The 22,928-nt window shown below is 38.1% G+C and overlaps 1 protein-coding gene across 13 annotated transcripts in view; it reads right to left on the bottom strand.

Moving 5' to 3' along the window:
* Positions 1-22,928, bottom strand: part of ZNF385B (zinc finger protein 385B) — a 158,610-nt gene that overhangs the window by 53,230 nt on the left and 82,452 nt on the right. For 9 of the 13 annotated variants that reach the window (XM_039702462.1, XM_039702471.1, XM_039702513.1 and 6 more), the window contains one exon: positions 1,842-1,972. The exons of 3 other annotated variants lie outside the window; for them this stretch is intronic. In XM_039702462.1, the coding sequence (XP_039558396.1) occupies positions 1,842-1,972 (131 nt within the window). Of the gene's footprint in view, positions 1-1,841; positions 1,973-17,702; positions 17,840-22,928 lie in introns of those variants that run through there. One more of the 13 variants, XM_039702496.1, reaches the window with a different exon arrangement.

The raw sequence follows: 22,928 nt of genomic DNA, 5'->3' as shown, positions 1-22,928 counted from the left end.
GAAGGGCATTGTGAAAGACTCTTAAGGAAAATCAATACTTGCAAGATAAATGGCAAAGTCTGCAAATTAGAAATAGAGAAGTACTGAACCACTGTTTCTTAAAATAAAAAGTTTAAATATGCAATGTCTGTGGTGTATAGCAGCATAATTTTATATAATTATCAAGAATTCCACAGGAGGAAGTAGACACCAACTTCGTCTGCCTATTACCCCAGGTCTAATTTCTAATCAAACCTACAGAAGTTTGGGAAGGAATGACAGTTGTGAATGATAAACATGTCACGAATTAGGCAAATGAAAGGTAACCCAGATAAATATAAACTAGGAAAAACCAGTGTAGATATATAAATTAATCTAGAGGCTACTGCAACTCTGATATTCAGTAATACCACCAGAAATGAAATAATGGTTAGTTGACTCTAAAACTACATCTCTGAAGAAAAGTTTCTCTGAGTCATAATGAACTGTTCTGAAAAACAGTTCAGTTCTGTTGTGAAAAAGCTCACCTAAAAAACCTGTGCAACTGGAAAGCAAACAAATCAGCAACAAACAAAATTCCTGAGAACATTAGGAAGAGGCTGGAAAATTAATATGAACTGCATCATGTCTAGATATGGTAATGACACACTGCTTCCTTAATATGGTACTGAGTTTTGAGCCTGCTCTTTTAACGTACCTGTTTTTTTCCTAATCTTTCATGTCTTTGTACAAATCCACATCCCTACACGACCCTGATAAAGGCACATTTTCCACATACATGTTCTGCATTCTGAATTAATAATATTAATAATAATGTCACGTGAGAGAAGCTGGTTCACACGTCACCCCAGACGTGCTGTAGCACCAGGCCTGTCAGCAAGGTGGATTTGCACAGCACGAGGAGAAATAATGCTGTTGCTGTTCTAATTTCAGACAGACTGTTAGTTTGTGAAAGGAAACACTTGGCAGGGGTTCAGCTGGTGACTGTGTGGTGGTGGTGGCACTGCTCCCCTTTCAGCCCCCTCGCAGCCACAGTGACAAGCGCAGCGTGCAGCAGTTCAGGTGACGGTCACCTACAAACACACTGTACCTGCTGAGTGGGCAGGAATTACAACAGTTTCCTTCCTCTTGCCATTAGCTTAAACATTTAAGGTAAAATGTGATGACAAACAAGCACTTTGATAACACTCATTGCCTTTTTATGAGCTGATAGGGAGAAGTAAAGAAGAGTATTTTTTAATTGCTGCTCTGATGAACTTGAAGAACCACAGAAGTATTATTTTGGCAATATTTTTTTTTTGTGAAAAAAATCCCCAAGATGTTTTACCATAAAGTTAAAATAACAGGTTCAAATTTTTCACATTGGCTGGCTGTGCAGTTTTACACTTGAATGTAGAAATTATACAAAATTAACAATATCCTCCAGTTGCTTTCCTGGTTTTATTAGACTTCGCTTGATTCACAGCAGTGTAGGATTTAGGTCATACCTGTCACACCTGTCTGTCCATTAGCTTTTATTTTTCCCTTTTTTACAGCATATAAAAATACACATGTCCAAAGAAATGCTCCAAAGAATTCTATCATTTCTCAAATGTTTAGCATAGCACAGGGTTGTTTTTGTCAACGTGCAAACACCTCCTCAAGAGACCAAGTTAAAATCAATCAGCCCCATTCACAGTGAGAAGGCTGGACACCACTCTAAGCTTTGCATATATGGGAAAAGCAACCACCATGGCACAGAATAAAAGGGCTCCCTAGAACTGCGTAAGCAATGCACTGTTTTAAGGCAGCTTCAGTACTGGATATTAGAACCAGATTGGAAGGCATATACTGGAACTAAATGTGGAAACACCTTTACTTACTGTGTTAAAATTTGGGAAGAATCCAACAGCAGAGCTGCTGTCCACAGGGAAGGACATAAAGGGTTTGATATCCAGGGAAGGCTGCATCATCAAGGTAGGTGTGCGCACAAGGGTGGGAAGTGTAGTAGTGCCTGCCAAGAGCAAACAAAACCAGGAATTCATGGTGTTCTCCTTTCTGCAACACACACAGTATAGCTGACACAACTGCCAAGAAAAAAATTATACAGGGGATGATGAAAAGGCTCTGCAGGAGTTAATATCATTAAAAGGAACCTATTTACACACAGTACAGACGAGGCAGAGCACTTCCCTATGGCCATGGATACTCAGAAGCTGAAGAGAAGACATATGGTATATAAATCACACTGGCAGGTAGAATAAATCCTTTCTACAGCTGCAAAATTCTTCTTGTGCCAAAAAACGCCAGGATGGATGCCCATGAAAGTCAGATGCTTTTGCAATTCATGGTTGCCTACTAGATCAGCCAGCACAGACAATACATGAATGCTGAAATACAGAGGTTTGTTTCCAAATAGTGATCTGCATGTTATTTTTCCCCTCTTCTGACTAACTATCAGGTGCTACACAAACATTTCATTGAACATGTAAAAATCTGTCTCTTTTACAGTGCAAGGCAAATATTAGAAAACAGCCAACTATTAAATAATCAGCTAGCATACAGATGAACACAATTCTTTACTATTTTATAAATTGGAGCTCTCCAAACAAAAGTTTTATAGAAGTCTATATGCTGAATTTTTTTCTGTATACACTTAAGAATCATTGCCCAGCAAGATCCCAAAACAATGGGCAGGCACAGACATCCAAATATTCATTTTTAACTAGCTATCTCCCCTATTCACACAAGAAGCGTGCCTAGCACACAGCTCCCAGCTATGCCTGTGGGAGTATTCTTTTTCCCCTGAAACCATACAAAATAGATTTCAAATAAAATTCCCCTCATTGAAATACAAAGTGAAAAAAAAAACCCAAACAACCAAAACCACAAACCAAAAAACGGGAGTATTCTTTTTCCCCTGAAACCATACAAAATAGATTTCAAATAAAATTTCCCTCATTGAAATACAAAGTGAAAAAAAACCCAAACAACCAAAACCACAATCCAAAAAAGCCTCAGTGTCTCCTTCCTGGATTGAATAAATAATTCAACACCAACAGGAGCAGGCAGTGGAACATAAGCATCCCACACCTCTAAGGGAGGGTGAGTCACTCTGTCTCTCCTACCTCTGTCACAATTTCTCCATAATTACCTCCTCCTCCCACTCATCAGTGGCCAGCAGCTGGGAGCATAACAGGCCTCTTAGGAGCTTCCCTTGTCTCAAGCACAGCTTACACAATGCCTGAGCTTTTCCTCATAGAAGACATCTGAGCTTTTCTAACCCAGCCAGGAAGGGGATGGGCAGCAGGGAAGGGGAGGGGGACTGAGAGGGATCTAGAAGAAGGGGTTAGAAAAGTAAACAAGCAAATTTCCTTCTCTTCTCCCATAAAATCATTTGTATCCACTTGCCAAAATGCCAGGCAATCTGTATGGGCTGTGTGAGCACCAGTCTTCTGTTAAGGGATCTCCCTTTCTGCCTGTTAAGGACACACAAAACTGAAGGCAAAGGAGAGATTTTCCTCCTTTTCACTGTCCTGTCTCCACAGTCACAATTTCAAGCCCATCTTACGGTATCCAAGAGGAAAGCTAAGTTCAGAAGCCAGATGGGGCTGCATGGATTTTTTGGATGAACAAACACTTATAACTAGCCCTGAGCTCCAATTTTGTTGATGCTGGAGAGACAGTCATTTTATCTCAGCTGCAGCATAGTAAACATTATATTATGGTCTAGCACATGAATAGCAGGCTGTAATCTATTCTCTGTTTCTTCCATAGGAAAAGCATCATGATTTCACAAAGATGGGTCAATGACAGCCATGCAAAGAGAATGTTTCATACCATTCCAACAGAGCTGCACAACTTGAAAGGAAAAATATGCTTGAGAAACTTTCCCAGAATATTCTCTCCCTTCTTCTATCCCAATACTTTCATAAATGTCAAGTTTGCTCCTGCACAAGCCCATGAGACTAATTGACAGTTGTGCCTAATTAACTGTACATCCAAGCTTATTCAAGTGGAGTTACAAACGTCAAAAAGCTAAAGGCTAACATGCCTATAATTTCTTATTCATATCCATAATGGAAAAGATGAATCAATAAGAAAGGAGTGTGTCAGAGAATTTATCCAAAAAAAGTATCTTCAAATGCAAAAATTATTATTATTTCTACTAGCTGGTTCTGAAACTGTAGATTTACATAATGTGGATTTCAGAGTTGCATTCAAACAGGAACTACGTTGTATTCAATTACCTAAAGGGCCATCATCAATCTAACTTCTGCAAGTTTCTCTTTGAAGTTCATAAGCAATTAAAGATCTGTGAAGTTAAAGAAGACCTATCCTCTCTTTACATAAACGTACTTCAATGAAGCTATGGTTACATATTCTGACTCAATTTTACAGAAAAAAAAGCCCCAGAATAGACTCTGATTGTGACTGACATTTGAAATCAAAGTTACTTTCCTGATGCTGTCCTTATTCAATGTATAGAAAGCATGTGGCATAAAATCTTTAAGGCATCCTACTGAAAAAAATGCAACCTTCTTTGTACTCCTTGGTTGAGCACAGAATCTTTCATGTGAAAAAGACATTTGAAATCTCTCTCTAGTTTTGCAGTCCATGTTCTTTCTGCTGCCAGAGTAATTTATAACCAGGAGACTAGAATACATTTGCAGCCCACACAGAAAAGAAAATATATACACCTACTGGACTCATTAGTAAAGGCATTAATCACAAAATATGTGTTTGTTTTGTTTGCCAATTTACTACTTCAACAATTGCCAGTCAAATATCGATAACCCTGCTGGACTGAAGTTTAGCTTTCAGACTCACCTCTGAAAGCCTCTGATGGAATTATCAGGTCAAGGTGCCCTAAATTACAAGTAGAAGCACTTCATGAAAAAATCATCAAATCAAATGCAATAGGGCAGTTTTACCCTGGCAATGCTCCCAACTGTCAAATAGATTCTCACCACTACTCCACCAAATCTTTATCCAGACCTGAACTAAGCAGGAATATTGGCACAAAAAAGTTGTCGCTGACAAGCTTCATTATCTTAATGAATTTAACAGATGTTTATAATTTCATTAGCATTTTAATGATAAAGACAACTTACCATGTCAAGCACAGATTGTTTTAAACTACCTGTAAATCTTTACAAGAAAGAGCAGTTATATTTATTCCACAGGCATTTGCTTACTTCAGCTTCATACTTGTTAAACTATTTTATAACTTCAATTTTGACTCCCACAGCAGGAGTTATCTAAGTACTGGGAATGCAAGCTCTGGACAGACTTTGCAAAAGGCACTGATCCTCACTGGTCCCTTTTACACTTGTCAAAGAGGAGGAAAAGAGGTTTTCAGATGACCCAATAGATCGCATTTTATTACAAGTTTTTTTTCTTTCCACACATATTTATCTGAACAAACAATCCTTGTGTAACAGGTGCTGCTCCTCTTTAGCCATGTAGACATGGCTTTGCATACACTGCAATGCACTGGGACACTGATGTTTCTACAGAAGTTAGGAAGGTTGTAATCTTTATCCAAATTTAATCTGCCTTAACAAATAAAGTGTAATGGATTAAGCAGTGCAAGTGATATTTCTGGGGAGCAATGAGAAGGTCTTGTATCTGTCACTCCTGTGGCAAGACATGTCCTCAAGGCCAATTAAGCAAGCCTTAGCCTGTTGCCAGCAAGGGGACAGGTGACACAGGGGCTTGAAGAATCTCTACCAACACCCCCAGTTTTCCAGCTTCAAAGAATAAAAACAGAATTCCAGGCTGGCGAGACTGCAGTTTTGGCAGAGGGAATCACAGTTAACTTTGGCCATGGTAAAAACTCACTCATCCTCTTCTTCAAGTAGAAGTGGTGCCAAGATCAGTCATATCTGAGCTCACAGCTTTGCTCTCTGTACCTTTTGAAAACTATTTGTGACGCTATTACTTCTGTGATTTTCTCGCCATTTCTTTGTCACTGAAAAACACCAAGAAAGTGTAATGCCTACTCATTAATTCCTCAGATCTGATCATTATTAGACCATTATACAAAAAAACCTCCAATTCCATCACAAAACATACTCATTCACTGAAAAACACCAAGAAAGTGTAATGCCTACTTATTAATTCCTCAGATCTGGTCATTATTAGACCATTATACAAAAAAACCCTCCAATTCCATCACAAAACATACTCACATAAAACACATTTGTGAATTATTTCAGCTTAAAGAAATGAATCATGTTTCAGACTTGAAAGCATTCTGCTCCAATGTCTTCATTAAAGGCAACTATAGAGAAATCTGAAGCCATACTCAAGTCTCTCCTGTTTTCCTGTTACCTAAGATGTTATTACAGTATTTTAATCCTCCCATCAAAGGAAGCAATCCTCACTCAGAGCAAGTGAGTGGAAGAGTAAGCATGCTCGGGACTGAATAAAAGTATTTGAGTGACAAATTTCTGTTCATTGGACACTCTACATCCACCTCACATTGCACAAGGCTGCATTTGTTTTAACTTGTGCCAGTAACAGTATTTGGGAAAATTCCAAAGGGACATTGAGATATTCACACCCACAACTACTTATGTGCATGACACTGGCAGTTTTCAATTATGGACACATTGTGCTGCCTTTTTCACCCCTGACCAGTTTGAGCTATGAGGAACCTTTACTTTCTGCAGTAACATTGAGTAGTCTTATCTGGCCCCAGAACAGTAGCAATGTAACTGGTATGATGGATCAGTTCTGGGCTTTCTCCTCTCTTACCTTTGTGGTTTTGAGACACTGCTAGAGCCAACAGCAGCCCTCTGAGGGTGGAGGAAAAATTGCTCCTGAATTAGTTAAGGACTGCAGCCAGAGTGTGCACAGCCACCCTGTCTCTAGACCTCACACTGTCATCTCCGGTTACAGCATTTTCCTTCTGAGCTCCAGAAGGTGGAAGCAGCTCCCTGGAAGGATTCTGAAACAATTCTGCATGAGTTCACCTAGGAGCTTTTTCTGGGACCCTACAGTGTCAGCACAGTTTATTGTTTTGTCAGTGAAGTTGTCAACATTTTCAGGAATATTTACTTCTGCATGTGACTAAGAAATCCAGTTTTATAAACAGGTTACAGGCAGAGGTAGTACCTAGGGCTTTCATATTGAATAAAAATCTCTCCAGCTCTACTGCCTATGACTCACAACAAAAGCCCAAAAACCCCCAACCAGCCCAAAGTACACCATACTTTCCAACACTTGCTTATTATGCAACCATTTGGAACAATATGCAGAAAAAAATATGTTTGTAACAATCTCTCTACCTAACTAAATGATGAAAGATTCAGGTTTTTTTTCCCTTTTATCTGATCCCCTATTGCATCATGTCTCAGTTCTGCTTCCCCTACAATTTATTTCCCCCTACCTGACAGGTAAAAATCAATCACTTGCAAGTCACTACATTTTGTTGTTTGGGCATTTATAAGACACTAGCCCTTGAGATTTTTCACAATGCTTAATATTAGTCATTTTTCCATTCCAGTATGATCAGCTTAGAGGATTTAGAAACTTGCGAATTTCGTTTGTTTACTTACAGCTATACAAGGGTATTAGAGGATGTCAGCTGTTTCTGTTTATGCCCAAGATAAACTCATAAAAACAAGTTAAGTGCAAGTAAAATAATTCTGAGTTTCTGAACAGCAGATGTTGATATCAAAATGCTTAAGGAAAAATCTATTCTAGAAGTATCCCATTAATAATACTCCTGAAGGTGAATATTAACACATGCACTCCCCTTATACACAAAAAGTTAGTAAATACAGAATTAATTAATTGTTTCCACATTTCACTGAGCAAACCAAACACTTCTTCCTTATAATGGTATTATGAGAAATGAGGCCTATGACACCCATATGGATTCCAGTCTGTCAAAAGAAGTCGTGAGAGATAAGACCATTACTTCAACAGCTTCTCCCCAACTAATGTGATGTTAAGAGATAACTTCCTATTCTGACAACTTATTTTTACAAGGAACTTGAAACAGAAGCCCAGAATCTATGTGACATGGCACAGCCCCTAGCTCACAAGAGGAAAAATGCTAACAAGTTTTCTGCCCCCTGGGCACCACACCAACTAAAACACTCATGAATGAGGATGCAGCTTCTTTTGGGAATTGACATGATTAGCATCAGAGCTAGTGATACACATGTTTTAAAACCTGGAGAGTGCACTGTATTCACATCTCCTAAACGTTATTCAGATACCAATGGAAGAGTTCTTGGCTTACTGATGAATTTAAAAAACAGAATTATCAGAATTCCATATTCTCCTTTTGTATAAAATGGGATACCTGGGAATGGGGTATTTCCATGTTTCAAATGCACGTAGGCTTCCACCAACTAGGTGAACACCAAAAATTAATTGAAATCTGGTGCTGCTGAAATGAATGGTTTTTAGTCAGTCCAAAAAGTCAACCATCACTTACCTAATACTTATAATTACATATAACTCATCTAGAAAAGTTGTATAGCTATATATTGCATGTAATTTCATGTAAGAATTCTAAAAATACAAAAAAAACTTTACAAGTAAGCATATCTTCATTGTATCAGATCCTTCCTCATTGAAATACTAGTTGGTTATTTGGGATTACTTTGACTTTGATTAATTGTTAATATTCCTTTGCCTAGCTAATTATTTTCCATTTCCAAAGCCTTATGATAGAAGCATGGCCATTAAAAAAAAGATCAGAGATCATAAATATTATGCACCTACTTTATGGGAAGACAATGAAAAAATTGATATTGAAAATTTCTCTTATAATAGTATGAGTATTGAAAAAAACTGTGTGGATACTTATTGCCCTTATCTCTACATTTAGTATATCAAAATCACATATATGGACAAATAATGATGTCTACCGGGGAGAGGGGAGCTACAGAGGGAGAAGATTGAGACAAAACAATAGGAAACAGGAATTTCAGTATTTTAGAGATGAATATTTAGAAAATTAATTTTTTAAAAATGCTATTCTTCTTGCAGCTGAAAGTTGAAACATCTTATTCTTCTTGCAGCCTGTCTAATATCTTTCAATAACAACTGGAATCCCCATAAGTTTTTAATGGAAGACACCAGAACGGATGGAGTAGGAAGGGAAGTAAAATAATTAGAAGTGGAACAGATTATCTTGCATTTTCCCTAAATAACTGCATTACAATTCCAAACCATAACACCAGGAAGAGCCCTGTCCTTGCTGTACTTGCAGGATGGGTGACTCCCGCTCCTGTCCCCTCCCTCAGGCAGCTGTCCTTCCATGTCCCTCCATGTCCCTCAGGGCTGCACACCTGCACGGTGAACAGCAGAGTGTACAGCAGTTGTGCTTCACTCTTCATTTCACACATTTTTCCTCAGTATTTACATTCCCAAGCCAAGTGAGTGCCACAAGCACTATACTGCTATCAAAGCAAGTTTGTTAGCACTGGCTCCTTGTCAAGTCTAAGCAATTAAATAAATTACAAAACATCCTTTACTATATTTAGAAGAGGCATGCTGGCTGGAGTGCAATTGCAATTTGCTATTATCTGTAGATACTATGGAAATATTTGTCATTAGTTTCTTAACAGAGATAATTCTCTAGACTTCTAAAGCAACCCAGACTGTTTGACTGAAAAACAGAGTGCCATGTCAAGGCTTAACATGATCAAGCTCAGTAAGCTGGGTTTTTTCTAATAAACCAGTAACAACTATTAATAAATGCAATGCTCTGGCCTACATTAAGGTCAGCTGAAGTTTTGCAGTCTATCACTATTTCTTTTTCTCAGAATCCTCTGGATGGGTCAAGTTTCTCTCCCTAGTCTCCACAGACTGAGTGAGCAGCATTACCCTCCCCTCTGTTCTTATCTGCTTCTGGGAAACATTGCTTTGGACTTGCTTTCACTTTGAAGTTTTCCAAGTATAAAAGAAAAAACAGCTGCATCTTTTTCAGCTCTCTGTTCTCCTGCCATCTGGACTAATGGAGATCTTTCTGAAATCCTGAGGATCCTTTTACATGATTTATTTAAACCAGCCCCCAACCCTTGCCTTTTGTACTGTCCCAACACAAATGCAGTGAAAGAAGGTGTTTGCTTTGCTGCTGCCACCCTTGACTGAAAACACATCAGGTAACACCTACTGAAGCTACTCTTTTCCAGAGAATGGTGCCTCTTCTGTAACAATCTCCATTGTTTTTCTTTGGTGCTGGGCACCAAGCCTGTAACTGTCCCAGGATTAAGCACTGCACTCCCTTCCCTTCTGGTTCAGGAAACACAAGTTTTCTTACAAACTGCAGCTTCCCTCATAAAGAAGAAGAACAAAATAGCCCAATATATATTATCTTGAAAGCGTCATAATTTGGAGGAAAGCACTTAATTGTAGTTAGTTTTTTGAGTCGGTTATCCCTTCAGCTCTCATATCACCTGATTTTTCTCAAAATCCAACTGCTATCCATGATTCTGGCACCATTGGTGCCACCATCTAACCCTCAGTGAGCCTCAGCACAGGCTTTCTTTCAGGAGGTACTGAGCTGCTACCCTCAAAAACCAAATAAGTCACCAGGAATGCTGCTGAGGTTGTTTGTTATTGGTTGGACAAACAGATTTATTCTGGCACCACTGGTGCCACCATCTAACCCTCAGCGAGCCTCAGCACAGGCTTTCTTTCAGGAGGTACTGAGCTGCTACCCACAAAAACCAAATATGTCACCAGGAATGCTGCTGCGGGAATCCTTTGTTGTTTGTTGGACAAAGATTTGTGTTTGCAGCTGGTCTCTTGCTCCTTATTCCCCTTCAATATGCCAACCCACCAGCTCAGTAGTGCTGCGCACAAAGGTAAGAGGGGTCTAGACTCATACATCCTCACAGATGTGTCTAATCCCTTAACCACATTAGACAATTACCAACGCTCTTGAACATCATCAGAGCTCAGAGAATTTAATGCCTCATTTGCTTTTCCTGCACAATACACAATCTCCTATACAAAATATAGTTAGCCAAGTTGCTTCTTGTTTTCTTTTTAAAGTTTTTCTACTGACATTGCCCTGTAAATATCCTTCAGATAAAAGATTGCTGCAAGAACTAATTTACATTATTCAAAGAGATCTTTTGAAAATACTGGCAATGGAAATCCAGGTCTCCACCAAATGAAATCTATTTTCCTTTCAATTATAATTTTCAGATTTTCAGAAATTTCAAAAGAAGTTTGTACATTCAGTACACCCCTTTTCTATCCAAACCATCATAACACCAATCACAATCTTCCCCTTACTTGCCATCACTTCCACAGCTAGGCACATGCTTTTAAAAGAACCACTATCTTTCTGTTTAAAAATAAAAAACAATGATACAGGGAAGAAAGGAAGATTTAAAAAGCTTCACTATATTGTCCATGTAGTTTACACACGTTCCACACTGAATTTAATTGCTCTACCACAGCATAGGCAGAGCACAAGCACCTGTCCAAAAGAGATCAAAAATGTACAGGTTTTTTGTAGCTGCTGCCCCTAACTAAAACAACAAGAATATCTTCATAGGATTTCCTGGAAATGATTTCAACTTCCTCCTAATCAGGTGACATACTACATCTACTTCTTTTCAGAGCCCACACTCTTGAATATCTTCAGCAAGGGACAAGTCCGAGGTCAAGTGACCAGTGCATCCTGTAGCACCGTATCTGGAAACAAATAGTGCAGAGACCTCACTCCACACATGAAAGTACGAGCCAGGCTTAGCACCTCTCTTACCTAACACTACAAAGAAAGGTACTTGAACCTGCCTGTGGAAAGAGCACAAGAGTTGCATTATTTTTCCAGCTTTCTAAAGGTAGGTCATTCACCAAAGGAAGGCAAGTACTACAAATTTACCAGTGCTTACAATATTCAGAAGCTTCATATGTTTTTGCTGTGACACACAATCATGAATGATTTTAGCAAGCCAGAAAGTAAAATAAAACACAGTCCATGTAGTCCTGTAAAGGCTTCCCAGTATTAATCAGTGCCATGGTACTTAGTTAAGTCACTAAGGGTATAATCCACCACCTCTGCAGCACTTCAATATATACATATACACATATAAACAAACAGCTAAGTCTCAGGTAAATAATAATTTCATTTCAACATGGTGCTCTTTTGTGACTTCGGGTGCTGTGAAATAGTGAGCAACTATCAAGCCTGAACAAACCTGGGCTGTTGTAATTGTGTGTTTAGCTTTGATGATCTGTGAGAAGAGCACACTGTGTGTCTGAAATGTGCCCCCTGATTCTTGGGGCTGTCCTGTGCAGGAGCTGGAGCTGGACTTTGATGATCCCTGTAGGTCCTTTCCTACTCAGAATACTCTCTGATTATGTGAGTTTTTTGCAACTTGACCCTGGAAGGAGGGCAGACTGCTATTTGACATGAAAATATAACCTAAAAGACTGATAAACTAAATTTCACTGGCTCCTCAGAATTAAACTTAAAAGGGTTGCTAGCTAGCTGTCTGCTACAGAGCTGCATTTAAAATAACTTCTGGGAGAAGAAAGAAACAAAAAAATGAAAAGAAATGGTGTCTGAATTTTTTGAAGAGTTCATAAAAGGGGACCTCTGAGCACAGGGTTACAGACAGCATGGGGTCATGGCATTCAGAAGATCAAAGTCCACAAATCCTGTCTCTCTTGAATTAAGGTGCACTGCTTTACTTATTCTCAAAGTCAGCACTGATGAGTAGAACTTGAAAATTTATAAAACTAACATATATGCTATCTATCCTCTATTTATAAAGGGAGAAGGAAGACAATAGATTTCAAATTAACAGATCTTCTAGCCCAGACCACCACATTTGTTACGTTATTGAACATTAATTAGACACCAGTATCTGACCAAAAACCTTATTTTGCTGTGGGGTGCAGCAGTGCTCCAGCCCTGCCAAGGCTGAGACATAAAGACTTTTAAGGCTGTTTTGTTTTGAAAGAATGCATGATATGAACTTTGACAATTCTACCCTCAGCTTACCTTCAGAAAGAGAGAAGAAAAAAAACAGAAAAAGAGAAGCAGGTAAGAGAATGTTTCTGTTAAATTAAATTGAGATTGAACCAAACCAGAATTTTTTTTTATCCTAACATTTGAACTGACTGAACAGTACTTCAACTGATATAAGCCTTTCAAAAAAAGGCTTCTTTTTTCTTCTAGTTTCTCAGAGACTAAATGATATCACTTTAACAGGATTTATTTAACAAACTAAATTTAATTAATCAAACTCTATGCTGAAAATAAAGACAAAGAGAATCTGAAAGCATTTTCTGAAAATGTACTGTGCAGCCTGTATCTGCTTTCCAGGATGGCACCAGGAGCAGGCTGGGCAGCCTCACTGCTCCTCTTCTCCTAGCACTCCCCTTGAGCCAGCGCAGGGACTCAGACCAGTTGCAAACAAACACAAACCAACAAAAGAGAAACTTGCCTTCAAGCAGCCCAGTGAGCTGGTCAAGCTGAAGTCATGGTTGGGAAACAGAGAGTACCAAGTTGGTGGCAGCAGAAAAGAAAAACTTTTGATGAGCATCAATGTATTTTATTGCCATCCAGACTCATCTGAACTAGCCCTCATCTTGCCTGCAGTGTAACAGTCAAATTTCATGCCTGCCACATTGTGTTTCTGGTTATTTCTCTCAGGATGGTACCTGTTTAAGCTGACAACACGGCAGTGTTAACTCAAGTTCACCTTATGAACACAGCAATTCAGTCCTGCATTCCCAGAATAGGGATTCCTGCTCATATGCTCCATTGGTCATTACTCAGCTCCTGATTTCCTTTATATACTTTGGCATAATTAATTTTTCCTTTTCTTCAAAGGGAACATAACCTATTAGATCTTAAACTTAGTTTTTTCTTCTCTTTTAAAATTACTGTGACCCCATCAGCTCTCTCACTGCTCTAGAGCCTCTTTTACAAGTACCACAGATCTGCATTTTCATCCGTGCAAGTATCCTTGTCGTGTGTCTGTCAGAGCCAGTGCGCTGAAGATTCTGGTTCACCGATACACTCTGACCTGGTCTTGCAGGCTTTTTTTTGTTTATATTGGCAACTGTCACATGAACATAACTGATATTTCCAACAAAATGTAATTACAAACTGGCTCCATGCAACCCAAACTTTTGGTTTTATCTGACAATCCAAACAATCCAAATTTTAATTTGGTATCCCGTAAGTATTGCAAGTGCACTTAGAAAAAGATTTCTTTATGTTTGATGTTTTCAGTGTTATTTTATTTTCTATTTTTTTCCCCTACACATTCATGTTGCTCTTTCTTCACCATTCTTAGCAACTTAAAACCCATTTCCATTTCCTATCCCTACATACAGCTCTTGTGCTTGAGTCTGTAGGAATTTTATAGTTTAGCCAAATTATTCTTGCTACATTTCCTGACTTGCCTCTGCCATGAGACAGTTTGCAGCTGCCTTCTTATTAGGGTTTCTTTAGAAGAACTTTCAAACCCTTACAGTATGCTTGACAAAAAGAAATATCCTGATAAGGATATCTTACAGAAAAAAACCCTCCATCCTCTTTTCAGAACTGCTTTCACTACTGGTTGTTTGGTGAGTTATGTTGCAACATTTTGCTGCATAATTAAAAACCAGGCAAGATGGCTATTCTGTCATTTTTTCTTCTACTAAAAAGCAGCACCTCAGCTCCTCAGTTCTAATAAATAATGGGTTTCGCTATCTTAAAAATAAGTGTAAGATTTCATTCTAATTTCAAAAGCAATAATCAGTACTTCATATCCAGTATCCTAAATGCTAGTTTAAAGATGAATCTAAGCATCAGAAGGACTCCAGCTTGCCTCCTGGAACAGGTAGCATATTTCCTTCTCACTTCTAAATCCCCAGTTATATACTGTGCTAAATAATTGAGCCTGTAATTCTGAGTAGTAAGACAGAAGCAAGGAGCCCTTCACTTTTTTTTCCTCCCTGTTCTGCTGCCTGATTTAAGAATGTGCTAAAATTCCCAATCACTGGGCTTCAAATTCACATTCAAAACACTCTTATTAATTCTCAAGAGTACCACACATCTCTAACCTCACTTCATACTTTGTGATTGGCAACACCGAAGAGAGGATTTTCTGACTGAAAGGCAATGCACACTTAACAGAAAGCATATGGTTTGAAATATGACTTTGTATTTCTAAAATATTCAAACTTAACAATGAGAGTTGAAACTATATCATTCAAAGAAAGGGTGTTTAGGTTTTGTGAAGTGGAAAGAAAAGGCAAAAATCACAAAGGAAGAAAAATACTGCTATTGCCAAGGCGTGGCTTCCAACCCCAGTGATGTTTCTATTAGCTACAATACCACTCCCAGCAAAAGGGAAAGTAAAAACACTGAAATGCTACCCAGAGTCTTGGAGAAAGAATTATTCATGTAAGATTTTGAAGTCACAGTTGAAGGCATTTGATGTTTAGAGACAAAGAAATCTTTAAAAATACTTTGTAATATAACTGCCGAGAAAGAATTATTCATGTAAGATTTTGAAGTCACAGTTGAAGGCATTTGATGAGTGTATGTTTAGAGACAAAGAAATCTTTAAGAATACTTTGTATTATAACTGCTTTTCCCTTTTAATTGCCCATATTTTCAAAATCAAGAGAAGCAAGCTTGCTTTTATAAACATGAGATCTGGGGCTATGATGTGTGATATAAAAAACTCTGGCAAATAATTCAAACATGGATCTATTACCCTGGTGCAAATCTGTCATCATTCCTTTTAAGTCCAGAGAATCACCAGGATTAGCAGCAGTACAAGTGTGAAATTTGGCTGAAAAACTTCAGCTGGAGGAGCTCTGTGTAGAAGCAGCAGCTGCCAGGTCAGACACCACAGTGAATCTCCCCCAGTGCAAAGCAATAGCAAGACAAGGTACCAAAGTATTTGTTACCAGTTTCATGTAGTCAGTTTGATCCACATCCACAGAAAGTGCTGCACGCTCTTTGCTGACTAATAGTTCTCAAAGTGCTGCACAGAGGAACCCACTGAGGGCATGACACATGCCAGCACTGACTGGAAAGAACAACTGACATTCCACAGGGCAGAACCTGTAGGAGGAACCCAGCAAGGAGCTGTGCAGAGTGACGTGGAGTGCAGGGAGGGCATCACAGCCCACCCAGTCCTCTATTACCACTTCTACTGGACTCTCCCTCCATCTCTGTGCAGATGTCTGAATTATAACTTCTTACATAAATATCTGCTACACTAGCATGCTAAATCTGCAAGGGAAGGATCAAACACTGGCTCCTTAGTTAATGTCAAGGCTGGTATGTTTCTGTGGATGCACCAGACAGTTTCACAGTTCATCATGCATTCCAGAATGGGTTTAAAATATGCCACGAATCTCCCCAGTAGGTACAGCCTTTCAGAGTGAAAACATACTCCAGAATACACTCAGTGCCCTATAACCTAAGGATTCTAACCCAAGTCCCTAATTCAGGAGCTGGAGTTCCCCAAGCAGGTGATCAAGTAGACAGCTCTGAACCTGCATTCTGCAGTTGCAGTTCAATCACCTGAAGAAGGATCCCACTTTTTTTTATACAGTCACCTCCAGGAGAAGCAGAAGTGATCTCCCTCCACCTCCACTGGTGGCACCTACACCCTTGTAATTTCTGTGTCCTTTTTCCAGAATTTTCAAAACAGTTCTGTGGAACTATTCATTTTGAGTCTAGGAGAAACTTCTCCATTACTACAGTGTATGTCTGTCAGCAGAAGGAAGATCAGATAACTGAACTTAGGATTAACTTGCTTTTATGCATTTTGACCAGGAAGATGCAAGATGACCTTAGCTGGTTCCAAAGAAAAGATTCTTAGCCATTTGAAAAATATAGTGAGATTGGAGGAAATACAAGAGTAAGTCCATTTGCCAATAGGAAAATGCTTAGATTTGTGAGAAAAAGGTAAATTATTCTAAATCTCAAAGATGCAATATATATCAAGTTTTGGTGGTTTGGGGTTTTGTTTTCTTTGGGTTCTTTTCTGCATGCATTTTTTTTGTTTTGTTTTTTTCTTGTTGTTGGTTTTTTTTTTAAATTTAAGGTCCATTTCACTTTGTTTTGTTTTTTTCTTGTTTTTTTTTTTTTTTTTAAATTTAAGGTCCATTTCATCATCCTTGCAAAGAGAGTTTTTAATCTTACTGTTTTCTGCCAGCACAGAATTTCAAGCTTCTACACCTTTTTGGACATAAAATTCAAAAATCTTCTATTAAACACTTTTCAAAGTTGCACCAAAAAAAAATCATGCAAAGTGAAATTTAATCCTCAAATATGTTTTCTATTATAAAAGAATAGAAATGTATGTCACATATCTTAAATGCTTTATGGAACACACTTGAATTATGGAATACACATGAAATGGTTATTGTGACTAATGCCTCAACTGGAATTTTTTCTATTATAAAAGAACAGAAATGTATGTCACATATCTTAAATGCTTTATGGAACACACTTGAATTATGGAATACACATGAAATGATTATTGTGACTAATGCCTCAACTGGAATTAAAAAAAAAAAAAAGAAAGAAAAGGAAAAAAAAATTGGTTTGTCCTTACCCAACACCAGAGCCAGAATACAAAGCAACCATAAACATTTTCTTCTCTCCCTCCCCAGTTTTAACAGCATTGTTTGCAACAAAGGATTTCAGAGAAGCAGTCATTTAACATGAAAAAAGAAGAGTAAATATGCCTTCAACACAAACTGAGAAACAGTCATCCTGTGAAATGAGTTCTCACCTGCAGCAAATTACTTCATTCTTGGGATCCACTGTGAAAAATACAAAAAATTAACTTTGAATGGGAATTAAGAAGAAATCATAAGAGCAACTGGATTCCAGTGTGGCAAGCATCAGAAAACTGCAGCTGACTTGGAGATTTCAAACTTCAGTGCCTATAAGAACAGAGGTTTGAACATGATGAGCATTGCCCTTTATATCTATTTCTGTACATACATGCTCAAATATAACAGCAGAGAAAATCTGTAAATCAATCTAAAACCACCCAGTCTTCGTATGTTGGGCTAGGTATAGATTGATAAACCACTCTATCAGGCAGTGGTGCAGAGTTAAAAAGACTTAGACAAAAAAATACAGAAAACAAAAAAATCTGGACATTTTGTCTGAAAAATTTTTAGTGCCCTTGGTCATGCAGTGAGAAATATAAGAAAAAGGTATAAATAGTAAAAACACTTGATGTGCTTCCAAATAATATCTGAGTTGAAAGAGCAAGGGACTGACCTGCCTGAGTAGCAATTAAGGTGAAGGAGGAAAAAGCCTAATAGAAGCCTAATAACCTGGTCACAGCATGAAGAACAAAGCTCAAACTGTCCCTGTGTCCTTTACATGAAGGAAGGACTCATAAGTCCATCTCTGATAAAGCTTATTGTGATGAGCAGCAGGTATCTTTTAACTGGGAAAGGATTTACAAATTGAAAAGAGACTGAGGTAAAGCAAGCTCTGGGAAGTCTAGAAAACACAAAAAGTTAAATATGGACACCCTTGGAACAATACATGACAGATACAGAGGCTAGAGGGGGTACAGGTATTTAAAAGACTTCTGAGGTGAAGAATTCTGAAAGGTTTTGGAGAACAGAGAGAACTGAAATAAAGAGATGTGAGAAAAACAGAACATCATGGAAAGCTTCTTGACACCAAGATTATTCTGAGAGATATTTAATGTTCACGGTGGCAGCCTTTTTTAGCTGAACCAAAGTGCGGAAATAATCTCCTAAGAGATTTTGAGATTCTCAACAGCACATGCATTTGTATCAAGACTGAATAAAACAGCGCTGTATGTACAAGAGAAGCAATTCTACACTGGCAAGGAGAGGATTAGATGACCAGCAACCATGATTGCACTTGTTAAAGACAATTTGCAATAAGGTATTGATAGTCAGTGTCAAATTTTTATTTTATGAAGTACAAGCACGGCCTTGCTTCATTTCAAGAATGCCATATCTTTCAGAAAGTTTTATCATGAGTTTTGATAAAGAGATCAATAAAACAAAATTTCACAGAAGCAAATAAAACCACAAGCATATGTTACCAGCTAACATCAATGAGAACCCCAACGCAATGCCTTTTATTGGGTCCATTTTACAGCAAAAAAAGTGAGTCCTTCCTCCACAGACTTGTCAAAAGCTTAACATTATAACATAGAAATTGAGAGAAACAGCTGTATATTTCTTTGTATCTCTATACAGAGTAAAATTCTCTAGCTTAGAGAAACATGAACACTTATTTCTGTTTCAAATTTGTATTTTTATTTTCTGATGGTACTTGCTGTGTTTTCCATTTGAAGTGCAGAAGACAATATAAACACTAACAGTGTTTATTTTAATTCTGGAATTATGTACCTATTCCTGAGGAGAAGTAAAGCAGAAAAACTTTTAACAGTTCTGTCAAATCTGGTTGTTGACAATTGAATAATTTAGTAGTTCTCAATGCAGGAATAGTTGTAAATTCTGGGAAAAGAATGTTGCTAAGATTCCCTCTCACTCTGCAAGTGGAATTTTCCACTTCATATAAATACTATTTTTGTCAAAGCAATTTGTACAGTCATGGTACCACTGCACATGAAATGGAAAGTTCCACAGCTGTAATGGAACTGGGAGCTTTTGTTCATGGAACACTTTTATTTTCATATTAAGGACAAGCGTGCGTCATAGTCAAAAGCAGCATTGCTTATCTTCACAGTAAATACAAGATTTACAAATTTTATTCCTAAATATCAGTTGTATCTCATTTTAAATGCTAATGTTTTATAATGCATTCCTAGCAAAGTTCATGATAAAACAGCCTGAGCACAGCTGCTGGTTGCCACGTCCCTTACATCATCTGTAAGAACCAGCTTGCACTGGGAGCTGAATCAGCAAAAAGCAGGAGGAGCTTTCATTTGGGGACATTAGGATTTGTGCAAGTGGCAACACAAGAAGGTTGCATCTATCCAAGAAGTTATATTTACTCTTTCTAGAGTGGTAGCAAGCTTCAGCCATTATTCCTACATGTATCAAAGCATTTTGATAAAAATCTGATCATTGAATCATGGAATCTCAAGTCAACCAATCCATCTACATGAAATAAAAGAAGAAATAGACCTTAAATCTACAATGTCAATCAAACACCACATTATTTGAAAATACTTTACTATAAATAGCACTCAAAACAGTGGGAACAGAAGAACAGGTAAGTGAAAAGCTGGCAGAGAAGAGGAAAAAAAAAAGACTGGCTCCATAGAATTGTGTGTATACTCCATACACGTTTATCTCAAAAAAAACCCAACAATCTTTTAACAGATCTGTTGACAAGAAGCTACAAAAATCCTGAATATACATCACAGTTCAAGGAATGGTGGGAAAGATTATGTGATATTTGCAGACTAGATAGAAAATAATGACAAGTGTCAAGATCTTGCTCATAGTCTGGAACGTTAATTACTTAGAAAAAATATAGAGGAAAATAATTAGAAAGATGATAGCAGTTAATGATGCAGAATAATTGATGGAATTATAACAACTGCTTAGGCATTTCAAGGATCATCCTTCAATAGCAAGAAAAAACTGTTCTGTCTAATGAAGAAACAATATAGGCATATCAACCACTTTCCCCTAAAGGTCTGGAATCCCACTGCTCCATGTTTTGCTTATGCTGGAAAAGCCAGAGTTACAAAAGTATAAATATGTATTTGGCTTACAAAGAAAATTGTCACTGCTGATAAATCACAGGAAAAAAAAGAAAAAAGATAATTATATACAGCTTTCAGTTTTCAGAAGCATTTATAGGGCTGAAATTTAGTACAATAACAGCTTTGCTTGTAGATTGAACAACTTACAGAATTGGTGAGATTTAACATGTACAATACATCAAAAGGGAAATGCTCCTCAAAGTCAAGCAAAGGAAAGAGGACTAAACTGGGATACAAAATTTCACTGATCAAGTCAGCAGATTTGACTTCACAGAATCCAGCCTGAGCGGATACTGACTGAAGCCAGCACTGCTCAGTTGGAGGCCAGGCTGGAGTTACCTGGTGGCCTTCAGTTCCTATGGCAGACATACATTTGGCATCTTTACCTACACAACTGCCCTTCTCAGGAGAGCAAACAGGTACAGAAAAACCTCCAGTACCTGCCACGTAACCACCTTGCTAAAAGGAGCCTGTCAGTCTCATGAGCTGCTGTTGTCCTGTCCCTCATTAAAAGAAAGCTTATTTCATTAAGTGCCCTGGCAACTACAGAGCCCCCACTGGCAGTGACCCATATCAATCTCATCAAGAATGTTTTCCCAAGCTGATTTCACTCTTAAAAAGATTCCCACCATTCTCTCATCTTGTACTGCTTTACATATGGTTGAACATATGAGAAAAATGAATAAGCAGGTTAAAAATTAAAAAAAACCCAAACAGTTTTCTTAGTTGCTGGCATCAGTGATGTGCTGACAGCAAAACTGGTAGAATATGCAGGGTGCCTCACTCTTCCCCATGCCACTGGTATCTCCCCTCAGCACCATGTGCCCAGGTTTTGCTCTCACAGCAAAGCAGGAGACCTTGCTTTGAGGGTCCCCACCCCATCCATGGTGGCCTGCTGTCCTGGGAGCTTTCCTGGAAACTATTACGCTGTCATCATTGCAGCTTCACACAAAGTTCAAGCCCTGATCTGGAAGAGGTCCCTTGTAGAGAGGCACATCAGTGCTGACTACAAAGATTTCTTAATTGGTCCTTCTTTTGAAGGACCAAGTTTATACAAATCACATTTGTATAAACTTAACAAATAACACAGGAGAAAATAAGCAATACAAACATTTCATTAGTTCATGCAAACCAATACTGAACTTTTCACAAGACTGTTAGGGAGCTGTTTCCAGCACGTAATAAATAACTTGTAACAGTGCGTTCCTTTGAAATATTTCACTGTTAATCACATCACTGCAGTGGTTCCCTTAACCTGATCTGTTCTCAAACAGTACAGCAGAAACTTTAAGCAAAAAAAAAAAATTGAATACATGCTGTAAGAGCTCAGCTTAGGTTTTGTTACACAATATGTTGACATTTGAAAGGTTGATGATGATGTAGGTTAGAATATAAGTTTCATTAAGAGTATTAACAAAGTCTAAACAACTGGGAACTTCAGAAACTCTGTTATTTGATTTGAACTAAATGCATGCTTTGGGTTTATCTATACACTATGAGACCCAAAAGACTGCTCAGAAAGTTTAATATCTGAGACAAACGAAAACAAATAAGGAAATCAAACTTCAAGCAAAAGTTGGATGCGTTTCTTAGTACAAGTAGGCTAAATTATTAGAATACAACAAATTGAATAAAATACACTAACATTATCTTCATTTAAGAAGGGCACAAGCAGGTGTAACTGGAGCCTTAGATAACCAAGGACCACATGAGTTTTCTGAAGTCTAAGAGAGACATCAGGTGGTATCCTGTGCTGTTGTCAGTGAATGAAGCTCTCCTTGCCTGCATCAAAACAGGGTTTGTTTGATGCTGCCAAGTAAGCTCTGGAGAGCAGCTGGTTGCTCTTTCCATCCTCCATCTTTCTCATGGAGGAGAAAAGCCTTCTTTGATAACAGTTCAAACAACGGGGAACCCCACATTCAGTAAATGCAGTGAGACAAAGTACAGAGCACTGACACAATACTTTAACTGGAGAAAGTGGCACTCAAATTCAGCTAATTCAAGATTGTAAAAGGGGTCTTGGTACACACTGCACAGACAACATGCATACCTACATATTAAGAGGCAGAATTCCCACAGTTTATCCAGCACCAGCAGTTAACATAGATTTGTCAAATATCAGACAAAAATTACTCAAAGTAATAGAGTTTTATTTTCATTAACTTAACACATCAGCCACTACTTTTTCTTAAGAATGGATTTCCTTATTTAGCATGTCTCTACATAAAACCTACTATAATTCCTATTCTCCCTGCTTTAACATCAATCATCATTTTAAAA

Source organism: Passer montanus, unplaced genomic scaffold, assembly GCF_014805655.1.
Source record: "Passer montanus isolate IOZ18808 unplaced genomic scaffold, ASM1480565v1 scaffold1, whole genome shotgun sequence".
Taxonomy (NCBI): domain Eukaryota; kingdom Metazoa; phylum Chordata; class Aves; order Passeriformes; family Passeridae; genus Passer; species Passer montanus.
The sequence above is the reverse complement of the archived record's forward strand: the minus strand, read 5'-3'. Positions and strand labels throughout refer to the sequence as shown.